The sequence below is a fragment of the Callospermophilus lateralis genome, chromosome 3 (assembly GCF_048772815.1).
Source record: "Callospermophilus lateralis isolate mCalLat2 chromosome 3, mCalLat2.hap1, whole genome shotgun sequence".
Classification (NCBI taxonomy): domain Eukaryota; kingdom Metazoa; phylum Chordata; class Mammalia; order Rodentia; family Sciuridae; genus Callospermophilus; species Callospermophilus lateralis.
In genome coordinates this window covers 103,524,808-103,538,072 of record NC_135307.1, presented here as the reverse complement: position 1 = coordinate 103,538,072, position 13,265 = coordinate 103,524,808, and the positions used below count along the sequence as shown (strand labels likewise).

At 34.3% G+C, this 13,265-nt stretch overlaps 1 protein-coding gene across 2 annotated transcripts in view; it reads right to left on the bottom strand.

Annotated features, from left to right (window-relative positions):
- Positions 1-13,265, bottom strand: part of Mindy2 (MINDY lysine 48 deubiquitinase 2) — an 81,236-nt gene that overhangs the window by 15,119 nt on the left and 52,852 nt on the right. The window contains exon 6 of one of the 2 annotated variants that reach the window (XM_076850857.2): positions 6,245-6,387. The exons of the other annotated variant lie outside the window; for it this stretch is intronic. Within the exon in view, the coding sequence (XP_076706972.2) occupies positions 6,245-6,387 (143 nt within the window). The remainder of the gene's footprint in view (positions 1-6,244; positions 6,388-13,265) is intronic. 2 annotated transcript variants of the gene reach the window in all.

The following is a 13,265-nucleotide window of genomic DNA, read 5'->3' as shown; positions in this document are numbered from 1 at the left end:
CCTCACAACATCATACATGAGAATGCAATGGAGAAAGGATAGCATTTTCAACAAATGGTGCTGGGAGAACTGGAAATCCATATGCAACAAAATGAAACTGAATCCCTTTCTCTTACCATGCACAAAAGTTAACTCAAAATGGATCAAGGAGCTAGGAATCAAACCAGAGACTTTGTGCCTAATAGAGGAAAAAGTTGGCCCTAATCTCCATCACATGGGGGCAGGCCCCAAATTCCTTAATAAGACACCTATAGCCCAAGAGTTAAAATCAAGAATCAACAAATGGGATGAATTCAAACTAAAAAGTTTTTTTCTCAGCAAGAGAAATAATATGTGAGGTGAATAGGGAGCCTATATCCTGGGAACAAATTTTTACCCCTCACACATTAGATAGAGCTCTAATCTCTAGAGTATACAAAGAATTCAAAAAGTTAAACAAAAAAATAAATAACTCAATCAACAAATGGGCCAAGGACCTGAACAGACACTTCTCAGAAGAGGATATACAATCAATCAACATATACATGAAAAAATGCTCACCATCTTTAGCAATCAGAGAAATGCAAATTAAAACTACTCTAAGATACCATCTCACTCCAATAAGAATGGCAGCCATTATTAAGTCAAACAACAATAAGTGCTGGAGAGGATGGGGCGGGGGAAGGTACACTCATATATTGCTGGTGGGACTGCAAATTGGTGCAGCCAATTTGGAAAGCAGTATAGAGATTCCATGGAAAGCTGGGAATGGAACCACCATTTGACCCAGCTTTTCCCCTTCTCAGTCTATACCCAAAAGATCTAAAAAGAGCATACTACAGGGACATAGTCACATTAATATTTATAGCAGCACAATTCCCAATAGCTAGAATGTGGAACCATCCTAGATGCCCTTCAATAGATGAATGGATTAAAAAAATGTGGCATTTATATACAATGGAATATTACTCAGCACTTAAAAATAACAAGATCATGGCATTTGTAGGGAAATGGATGGCATTAGAGCAGATTATGCTAAGTGAAGTTAGCCAATCCCTAAAAAACAAATGCCGAATGTCTTCTCTGATATAAGGGGGGGTGACTCAAAATGGGATAGGGAGGAAGAGCATGAGAAGAAGATTACCACTAAATAGGGAAGAGAGGTGGGAGGGAAAAGGAGGGAGAAGGGGAATTGCATGGAAGATAGAAGGAGACCCTCATCGTTATACAGAAAAAAATTTATTTTTAAGTTGGCGCCAGTAAAAATCCAGAACTATACTCCTTCTAAAGTATTTTTCATTTCTAATACCTAAATATAAAGTTAAACAAACAAACAAAAAACATTAGGTTTTGAATATACTCCAGGGAGATATCAGTAATTTAAAATCAAGAGTAAAGGGAAACAGTTATGACATGAATATAAAGACTGATATGGTCAAAGAATGATCCAGAAGGAGTCACAATGGGGAAACAGCAAATATCCTTATGTGAACCAAAGTTCCAGAAGCTATGTGATTGAGACAGGGGCCAAGCAATTAGTAGTTTATTTTAGTTAAGAGCAAGTAGAAAGTATTTAAAAAGGAGGATCATAAAAATAAACTGTAATAACTAAGTCTTGGATATAAAATTAGGTAATGATAAGAACCTAGGAGTCATAATTGTGCAAATGATTTGAGAAGCAAAACAGATCTAGAAGAAAAAGGTAGTTTCTTTACAACTCATTTTTATACTTTTAAGCTTCCTGATTGGATAAAATATCTCATACTATCTGTACCCATAGGAATAGCCCTGAAAAGCATCTACTTCCATGTCCTCATTCTGCTTTCAGATTATAATCTATTTATGCTATTGAAAAACACAGTCATGTACTCAATGTGAATTTGCCAAGATTATCTGCCCAGTTTAATTGCATAAGATTAGGCAGAAGTACAAAGAGGTTGGTAACATACATGATAGCAGAAATTTGGGATATACATATTTGCTGCCAATGTGCAAATAAGGGATGAAAAGTTTAGTGAAGGATTTGTGGAGGCTGCTATTACAAGTAATAACAGTGCTGGACCTGATTGTTTTGCTAGTAGTGGAAGAAACAGCAGAGGTATTGTTCAGAATTTAGGAATGGTAAATCACAAAACTAGGAATGGTAAGAGGTCTTTCAAACAATAGGAAGTCAATTAGTATCTATCATTAGAGAAAATATCCTATGCAAACAAAATCATAGTTCTAACAATATTAACTAATTGGGAAGCATGAGGTTGATGATATTGTTCAGAAAGAAAAATAGGTATATTTGATTAATTTATCAGTTCAGTATATTTGATTAATATATAAAATCGGCAGGACTATGGCAGTCTATGAAGATGGAATTATATAGTTAATAAGCAGAATACTTTGTCCAGATCTAGGTTTTAGAAATAGTTATATACTTTTCAATGCTTTGGTGTATAGAATGTCACCAAAGAGTCTAACCTAACTCCACAGCCTCAATATCTACACAAGTACTGGAATAGAGATATACCTTCCCTATAGTCAAACAAAAGCCCCTAGTGCCAGGTGTGATGGTGCAGGTAATCTCCCACACTAAGAAGTAATCTTCCACACTAAGAAGGCTGAGGCAGGAAGATTGCAAGTCTGAGACTAGCCTATCTCAAAAGAAAAAAGGGTGGGGGGCGGTTAGGGGTGGAGTGGGCAAGTAAAGTGAGGTAGGAAGAATGGGGATGTAGGACAGTGGTAGAGCATCCCTGGGTTCAATTCCAGTATGATTTTTCAGGATAAGGCCATAGCTCTTTACATGACAAAAGAGTTTCATGGTTTTAGTTGAATGGCATTATGAAGACCTAATGTAGTATTAAAGTACTCTTATTTTGTTTGAAAAACGAGCTATTTTTTTTTCTCATGTCCTATGAGAACACAGATTCCCTTGGGCTCAAGTTTATAAAGAGCTATAAACACTCTAAAAATCCAAGAACTAATGGACGAGAATAGTAGTTTTAATGCTGAACAAACTTATTAGAACAATGGCACATGGGGCTGGGATGTGGTTCAAGCGGTAGCACGCTCGCCTGGCATGCATGCAGCCCGGGTTTGATCCTCAGCACCATATACAAACAAAGATGTTGTGTCCACCGAAAACTAAAAAATAAATATTAAACAGAAAAAACCCTCTCCCACCACCAAGTTTTATTTATTTATTTTTCAGTATTTTCTCTGGTTAAATTGCTTTTCTTCAGGTACAAATTCCTGAAAGAACTTTTTTATTGTTGTTGTTGTCAAAAGACACATTGCCCAGGCTGGTCTAAAACTCCTGGGCTCAAGTGATTCTCTTGACTCAGCATCCAAAGTAACTAGGACCACAAGAAGGTGCCATTGTACCTGGCTCTTGGTTTAGTATTTTTAAAGCATTCCGATTCAGTTTCTAGTTCTACATCCATAGCCACAATGTTAAAAATTCTGCTATAAATCAGGCATTCAGTCTCTGGGTCAATTAAGAAGTATCTCTAACCCTTATAAATAATGCTTTCAATGGGTGCTTGACAGAAGTAAAAATATATCTTATCCAAAACTGTCAAGATTAGAAAGATGGTATAATGGAAGTAAAGGAAATAGAACAAACAAACAAAACAACCCATATGATGCTCAGGTCCTACACCTCCAGAGATTCTGACTTAATTGAGTTAGTGTAAGTTCTGGGCATTGGTATTTTTTAAAAAGCTCCCCAGATGGTTCTGGCATACAATCTGGGTTGAGAACCACTGCTTTAGGAAGAGAAGGGGTAGCTTTCCTGAAGGGTTAGTGTTTGAAATGCTTCTTAAAGAATGGATCATTTGGGCTGAGGTTATATCTCAGTGGTAGAGTGCTTGCCTGGCACCTGTGAGGCACTGTGTTCTGGGTTCAATCCTCAGAACCACATAAAAATAAATAAATAAAATAAAGGTATGCTGTCCATCTGTAACTACAAAAATAATAATAATAAAAAAAGAATGGATCTTTTTTTTTCTTTTCTTCTTTTTTTTTTTTTTTTGGTGTGTGCGTGTGAAGGGGATCAAACGCGGGGTCTCAACACAGGGCTAGGCAAATCTCTATCACTGAGCAACATCCCAGACTCAAGACAGATAATATTTGGATAGACCAAAAAAATTGATCAGAGCTTTGTGAATAGAGATTAAGGAGTAAGAATGCAAGTAAAGTTGTAGAAACAAAAAAGCATGGGGGATTGTCAATGAAAGAAACTATTTTGGCTTACACAAAGTATAAGTAACTGGGAATAGCAGAACATAGCTTGCATTTTAATCCTCTAGGCACTAGGTGCTACTGAATATTTCTGCTGTATTATTGACATGGTAAGAACAGTATTCTACCATAGAAGTCTAGGTACAAATTGATAGACTCCTAAACTAGGTGACACCTAATATTAAAAAAAAAAGGGATAGATATAAGAGATAACAAAAAAGGTTTCATCATTACCTTAGGTACATGTATAATTGCACAAATGGTGCATCTCTACACTGCGTACAACTCCGAGAATTGAAATGTTGCACTCTATTGTATACAATGAATTAAAATACATTCTGCTGTCATGTATAAGTAAGTAGAATAAATAATAATAAAAATAATAATAAAAATAATAATAATAAAAAGGGTTTTCCCCCTTTGGCAGAGCCATGAAAAGCAATAAAAGAAGAATTTAAAGTCACATTGATAGTAAACACTACCATAAAGGCAATTTTTATTTCTTTTTAAATACTGGGTCTTCTCAAACATCAGATAGAGCTCTAATCTCTAGAGTATACAAAGAATTCAAAAAGTTAAACAGCAAAAAAACAAATAACCCAATCAACAAATGGGCCAAGGACTTAAACAGACACTTCTCAGAAGAGGATATACAATCAATCAACAAATACATGAAAAAATGCTCACCATCTCTAGCAATCAGAGAAATGCAAATTAAAACTACTAAGATATCTTCTTACTCCAATAAGAATGGCAGCCATTATGAAGTCAAACAACAATAAATGCTGGCGAGGATGGGGGCGGGGAGAAAGGTACACTCATACATTGCTGGTGGGACTGCAAATTGGTGCAGCCAATTTGGAAAGCAGTATGGAGATTCCTTGGAAAGCTGGGAATGGAACCACCTTTTGACCCAGCTATTCCCCTTCTCGGTCTATACCCAAAAGACCTAAAAAGAGCATACTACAGAGACATAGCCACATCAATGTTTATAGCAGCACAATTCACAATAGCTAGAATGTGGAACCAACCTAGATGCCCTTCAATAGATGACTGGATTAAAAAATGTGGCATTTATACACAATGGAATATTGCTCAACACTAAAAAATAACAAAATCATGGCATTTGCAGGGAAATGGATGGCATTAGAGCAGATTATGCTAAGTGAAGTTAGCCAATCCCTAAAAAACAAATGCCAAATGTCTTCTCTGATGTAAGGGGGGTGACTCAAAATGGGATAGGGAGGAAGAGCATGAGAGGAAGACTACCACTAAATAGGGAAGAGAGGTGGGAGGAAAAAAGAGGGAGAAGGGGAGTTGCACGGAAGATGGAAGGAGAACCTCATCGTTATACAGAATACATGTATGATATTGTGATGAAAAAAAGAAAAGAAAAAAAAAGTGTGTCACATTAGATTGGATAGAGAGAAATGATGGGAGGGGAGGGGAGGAGAAGGGGGGATAGGAAGGGCAGAAGAATAGAACAGACATTATGACTGCTGTATGTATATAGGTGACTCTATGACCAGTGTGATTCTGCAATCTGTACAATTAGAAAAATGAGAAATTATACCCCAATGATTCAAATGTATGAATTGCCAAGATCATTGTAATGTTATGTGTGCTAATAAAAAAAAAATTTAAATAAATAAATAAATATTGGGTATTACCATGTTGTACAGGCTGGCCTTGAACACAATGATATTCCTACTGCAGCCTCTTGAATAGATTATAGGTGTGCACAGATAAATCTTAGTGCTTATTTCACAAGCATCCATTATTAAAAGTCACCCTAGTTCTTTCTACTTCTACGATATTATGCCCCCCTTCTAGAAAATAAATATTTCTTAATGTGGTAATCTGTGAACAATTGCTAATCCGTTCCATCCTAAAAGTATTTAATAATTACTTTCACAATTTGATGGTTAAGGAATACTATCCTATAATCTTTTATTTTGAAGAAAATCAAACAATATCTCTAAATCAAGCTCCTTTGACTTAGAATAATAACTGAACAGCTATTTCTATATCATACCTTGTATTTGGTCATGGTGCTAAAATGATTATTCCGAAAGAACACACAAAGTTCTCCTTCCTGAACGGTTGAAGTTAGTTCACATAATCCATGGTATGTCAGTTGAGTGGCTGTATTATTTAGAAACTGCTCAGCTACAAAGCCTATGGAACCAATGCATAATATTAGATGTACAACAGTAGATGGAAGAAGAATTTCAAAATTAAAAAATTACTCTTTTCTATTAATATTGTGTTCAAGTATATATAAAGTCCAATCAATATAAAACTTTTCCTATGATGGTGGCCCCAAATTGGAGATTCATCTTTCTAATTTAGGTATAGAAGTTATATCTACAGTTGTTCCCATCCTAAATAAACTGTTAGGTGACAGCTTACAATAAAAGACACAAATACTTTAATTAAACTAAAACCCATTAAAACAAATACAAATGGGGCTGAGGATATAGCTCTTTGATATAGCACCTGCTTCACACATGTGAGGCACTGGGTTTGATCCTCAGCACCACATAAAAATAAATAAATAAAGATATTATGTCCATCTACAACAAAAAATATTATTATATATATATATATATATATATATATATATATATATATATATATATATATATTTTAAAAACCAAGGAGTTAGCAATTTAAAATGTGGGTAGGAAAGATGTATGTCCAACATCTACTGCCCCAATGGCAAGATGTTTAAAAATGACAAGTAGCCTTCACAAATTACCTTAAGACAAATTGCCTAAACATTGTTACTTAAGTAGTCTTGAGCTTTTAACAGAGATCCCAGATAATTCTCAAGTGTAAATTGTTAAATTCTTTCCTTAAACCTAAAAGTAGGCATAAAACTCAACAGAAAGCAGTAGGATAGTTGGTGCCATTTTTATCCTAATCTCCTCCAACACATGCCACTCATTTTGTAGATATACAAAATTTAGAAATAGATATTATCTCTTTTCTTTCTGAAACAGAATGAAATAAACAGAAGTTGTCTGAATTTTTAAAAAATATTTATTTTTTTAGCTTTAGGTGGACACAATATCTTTTTTTTAAATTTTTATGCGGTGCTGAGGATCGAACCCAGTGCCTCACACATGTCAGGCGAGCACGCTACTACTTGAGCCATATCCCCAGCCCCAAGTTGTCTGAATTTTATTTTAAAAGATATATGGTACAGTTGATCATCATTAACTGCAAAGTTATGAGTTCATGTACTAGCTAAAAGTTATTTATAAATACCTAAAAATCAATACTCACAGCACTTCAATGGTCATTTGGGGATATCTGAGGATAGGCAAAAAATTTGAATTGCCCAGCAACATTCTGCCTTGTTATTTCAGCTCATACCATAGACAAGTGTCCTTTTCATGGTCTATTTGGTGTCATGTTTTTCATATTTTTGTACGTTTTGTTGATGTTTTTTCAGTTTGAAATATTGCCCCCACCCAACCCTCACTCAAGTGTAAGGTTAAAGTAATAGCTAGTACTAAGTGGAGAAAGGCTGTTATGGAGAAAATACATGTCAGATAAGCTTTGTTCAGGCATGAATTATAGTGTTGTTGGCTCTGAGTTTAATGTCAATGAATCAATAGTATATTATTAAATAAAGTATTTTAAAACAGAAACACTCATAAAATAAGGTTGTTGACTGGTTGACAAAAAATGATCTAACCGAGCCAGGCTTAGTAGTGCACACCTATAATCACAGTAGCTCAGGAAGCTGAGGCAGGAGGATCATAAGTTCAAACCCAGACTGAGCAATTTAGTGAGGCCCTAAGCATCTCAGTGAAACCCTGTTTCAAAATAAAAAATAAGAAGGAAAGGAATGTGCCTCAGTGCTTAAATGCTCCCCCCCCCCCTCAAACCTGGATGCGCCCTCCCCCGCAAAAAAATCCTAATCTTGTGTCTTGCCTAGGAACAATACTTTAGCATTCACTAATTCCTTGTTCAACATAGAACATTACCACTGCAAACTATGAGAATCAACTGTATAAATATATTTTGAAATATGTATTTCTCTTTCCCTCCTTTTCCTCTAGTAGAAAAAAAATGTCTCAGGAGCACTAAGTGGGGAGGTTCTTCTAAAGAGTTTTATAAGTAAGCTGAGAGGTGCAGATATAGGGAATAAAGATGAATCTGTAATAAGAAACTAATGCCTCAATAAGAAATTGAAAATAAACTTGGGGAATGTGATGATCATTATTATCCAAAGTACAGGTATGAAGACATGAAAAATTGTGCTCTATATGTGTAATAAGAATTGTAATGCATTCTGTGTCATATATAAATAAATAAATAAACCTGGTAGAAAGTTGGCAGGGCCAGAAGGCTAGGTAATGTATTTATTCAACTGCCTGTGTATTCCTTGGTAACAAGCCATAGCACTTCAAGCTGCAAAATGGTTGTAAAAATGTTAAAAATACCCACACTATTCCAAGAACTTGATTAAGGTAGGAAGGGAAAAAGTTAAAGGAGGAAGTTAAAGAAGTGCAAAAGTTAAAAGAGGCTACAATCAAAGGAAATTGATAGCATAACTGCAAACTTTTACCAAGTAGAATATATAAAGTTTTAAAAATGAAGCATTTTGTTTATGCTGCAAAATACCACTCCTGTCTATAATATCCACATAGTTAAATGCTTCTTTTTTTTAACCTGTATTTATTTATTTATTTATTTATTTTTATGTGGTGCTAAGGATTGAACCCAGGGCCTTGCAACTACAACCCCAGCCCCCTAAATGCTTCTTTCAGAAAAATGTTTCTAAATGCTCCTTTAACAGCTCACTCACATACATTCTCTCCAAATCCCTTTAAGTCCCTTTAAAAAAAAGATACAAAAAGCCAGGTGTGGTAGCACATGCCTGTAATCCTAGTGGCTCAGAGGCTGAGGCAGGAGAATTGCAAGTTTGAGGTTAGTCTCAGCCACTTAGCAAGGCACTAAGTAACTTTGTGAGACCCTCTTAAAGCAAAAAGAGCTGGGATGTAGCTCAGTGGTAAAGTGTTGTAGTCTCCTTTCCCCTTGCCAAATACAGATACAAAAATTCAGTGGACATACAGTACATTAACCTCATGTTAAGTGTGAAATTCAAATATTTAATGCTAGAAAGGTCTTTGCTAGAAAAGTCTTATATATACATATATACATATGTATATATATATATATATATATTTTTTTTTACAAAACAGGAGTTAGACTCACAGAGAATAAATGACTTGCTCAAGGACATTAAACTAGTTATGGTAAGACTGGAGTCCAGGAGACTTATTAAAACTGATATTAAAACATTTAAAGATTTAGTGCAGATGATCATAAATACATGGATCCTTAAATTACAAAGCAATAACTATTTATTAAAAATTACAAAACACAGTATTTCCCAATTCTCCTGCATCTGTAAAGCAGTGGTTATAGTAGAGTATTGAAAAGACTAATCTAGGTACAAATTTCTATGATGAATTAAACAAATGTTGGTATATAACTCCATGTTATATAGTATTTACTTAAATGTATTGCTTCAAATAGTCCACCATTTCAAATAATATAGAGTTTATTTGCAGCATTCAGATTAGATTTCAACTTTTTATAGATATAGTGATACTAAAGGTAAAAAGCCACTAATATAATGATAATATTAAAAGATTATTATTGAAAATAAATTTAAATTAAGCACTTTCTTAAAAATTCTTTTTCCATATTTTAATTGGTACATTATAGTTGTACATAATGGTAGGATTTGTTATTATACATCTTCACATGAACATAATATCACTTTTTGGGGGGGTATGGGGATTGAACTCTGGGCACTCAACCACTGAACCACATTGTGTTTTATTTGGAGACAGGGTCTCACTGAGTTGCTTAGTGTCTCACTTTTGCTGAGGTTGGCTCTGAACTCACAATCCTCCTGCCTCAGACTCCTAAGCTGTTGGGATTACAGGGATGTACCATTGCGTCCGGCCAATATCACTTTTTTTTTCTTAACAAGATCATTATACTCAAAAATATTTCTTATATTCAGAAATTCAATCATAAATGAGATTTATCAATTTTTTTTCTGTTACTAGAAAGTTACTAGGGAATATGAATGCTCTTATTCCCTTAAAGAAGGTGAAGTTAGGAAAAGAAGCACTAAAATTAGGCAAAAAGGAATAGAAAGTAGAAATAGGAGGAAAGGAAACATAATTTATATTCTTAAAAATATTGCCTAGATGTAATCTTGTCTGAGATTTGCATTCAAATTTAAGCTTGGATAAAGCTGACACAAGCATCAGAGTTTTTTTGTTTTTTTTTTTAAGAGAGAATTTTATTTATTATTTTTTAGTTTTCAACAGACACAACATCTTTGTTTGTATGTGGTGCTGAGGATCGAACCTGGGCCGCACGCATGCCAGGCGAGCGCGCTACTGCTTGAGCCACATCCCCAGCCCTTTGTTTTTGTTTTTAAGGCAAATTTAAGCTTGGTCAGAACTTTGTCACTGTGACAGCTTTAAATAAATTGTTAATTTTCTTTTTGTAATTTCAAATTTCAAAAATCATATACATTAATGTGCTTTTTCCACAAGAGGAGAGGCAAAACACTTTCTCTCTCTCTCTCTTTTTTCCTTGCTAAGTTGCTGAGACTGGCTTTGAACTCAAAATCCTTCCCGAATCTCACCCTCCCGAATTGTTGGCATTACAGCCACCTCCACATCTAGCCACAAAACAATTTTTTCATGTGACAAATGCTCAGATTTTCTTTAAAAAGATGGAGATTTGGGGCTGGGGATGTGGCTCAAGCGGTAGGGTGCTTGCCTGGCATGCGCGCGGCCCAGGTTCGATCCTCAGCACCATATACAAACAAAGATGTTGTGTCCGCCGATAACTAAAAAAAAAAATAAATAAATATATGTATGTGTGTGTGTGTGTGTGTGTGTGTGTGTGTATACATAAAAAGATGGAGACTTATATGGTTCCAGGGGAGCAGGAGGGAGATAAGAACATTTCATTGTGCCAAAAAATAAAGGGCTCAAAAAATGATAAGGATTTAGCAGAACATGGGACCCAATGTGAAGGCATCCTAATGGCCACATCTGGAACAATTTAAGTGTCAAAAAGAATAATTATAATAATAATGAATATAACATCCTAATTAAGAATCCATGACTGGCTTGGGAAGCTGAGCAGGAGGATTGTGAATTCAAAGTCAGCTAGCTTCAGCAAAAAAGCGCTAAACAACTCAGTGAGACCCTGTCTCCAAATAAAATATGAAATAGGGCTGGGGATGTGGCTCAGTGGTCGAGTGCTCCTGAGTTCAATCCCCAGTACCCAAAAATAAAAGTAAAAAAAGAATCCATGAGTTTATGTTGATATTATTATTATTATTATTATTATTATTATTATTATTTTTATCGAGGGATGGGGAAGAAAAGAGAAAACCATCTTTTACAAAAGAATAATAATAAATGTAGATAGAATAATAAAAGTATCATAACCACATAGAAATAATTGATTAAGGCAAGAGTAGATGGATACACAATTTCCTGGGCAAATGATTTATTAAGAACAGGACATTCGCAGTTTCAGTGCAGAACATCACTGGTTACTTATTAATTATAAAGGAAAAAGGAAATCTGTACAATGAAAATTTGGCCTGTACCACCTTGATCAAATTAGACATCACCAATAATGGGATAATCAGCCATGTGCCCCCTGATTTTATGCCTTAAGAAGAACACAATGCTATCTATGCAGCATACTGCCAAGAATACATAATTTAAACCTACTTATGAGGAAACAATCAGATAAATCCATATTAAGAGCTATTTTATAAAACAACTGGCTTGGACTATTGAAACTAAAAGTCAATTTCACAGTAGATTTTTTTTTTTAAAAAAGCAGGAAAGAAAAATAGGAAAAACATTAGGAATCTCTTCTATATTATAGGAAACTAAAGACAACTAATTGATCTTTGATTAGAGCCTACACTGAAAAAAATTAAAGCTTTAAGGGATATTATTGGAAAAACTAAAAAATTCTGAATATTAACCTTATATTAGGTAATACCGTATCAACACTAAATTGCATGAGATAATTATATTGTGATTATAAAGAAGACTTTAAACAGGTGAATTCCTTTTTCTTTGGAGACAAATGATGAAGCACTGGTGGGTTAAAAAAAAGTACTATGATACTTGCAACTAATTGTCATGTGATTTAGGGCAAAATGTGTGTGTGTGTGCAGAAATATAGAAAAAAGCAAATATTCAATATGATAATAATTGGTGAATTTAAGAAAAGTGAATATAAATGTTCATTGTGCTGTCCCAACTCTTGTGTGGGTTTGAGATTCTCGAAAATAAAAGCTGAAGAAAAAAGAAACTAATATTATTTAATAAAAAAATGTGGTTCAATCTACATTATTTAGTGTTAACACCATATAATACAGTTTCAATAAATTTTTGATTAAGTGAACAAATATCCTGGAATTATTTTATAAGCATATCATTATCCTAAGAACAATTGTTTAAAAAAATAATTATTCCTAAGAGAGTATCTGGAATTAAAATTCAAGCTCTAGTGAAGTCTGGCAGCAGGTACTATTTTTTTTTCCTTATTGATGTTGGTGTTATGACACAATCCATCATTTTAACTAGATCAGAAAGTATTGACATTTGAAAGAAGTAGCAAATAATATGTACTCTATGTACACGTAAAAGTTCTATGCTTTTTCTTATAAAGTGTCAGCACCAAAATAAAATGAACATTATATAAAAGAAGTTGAAAGACTTTCTAATTCTGTCAGCTAAATAACATTTTTTCCTAAAAAAAAAAAAAAAAGTTACTAAAAGTATTTCCTACACCCTGCACCTTGATAACAAATGAAATGTTTGAAAAAAAAAATAATAATAATTATCATCTATGACCAAAGCTTTTAAAATTAGAAACAAACCAGTGTGGCATATTTTACTGATTCAAAAGGAAAGGTACAGGGCTGTGATTGTAGCTCAGTGGTAGAGCGCTTGCCTGGCATGTGTGTCATTGGA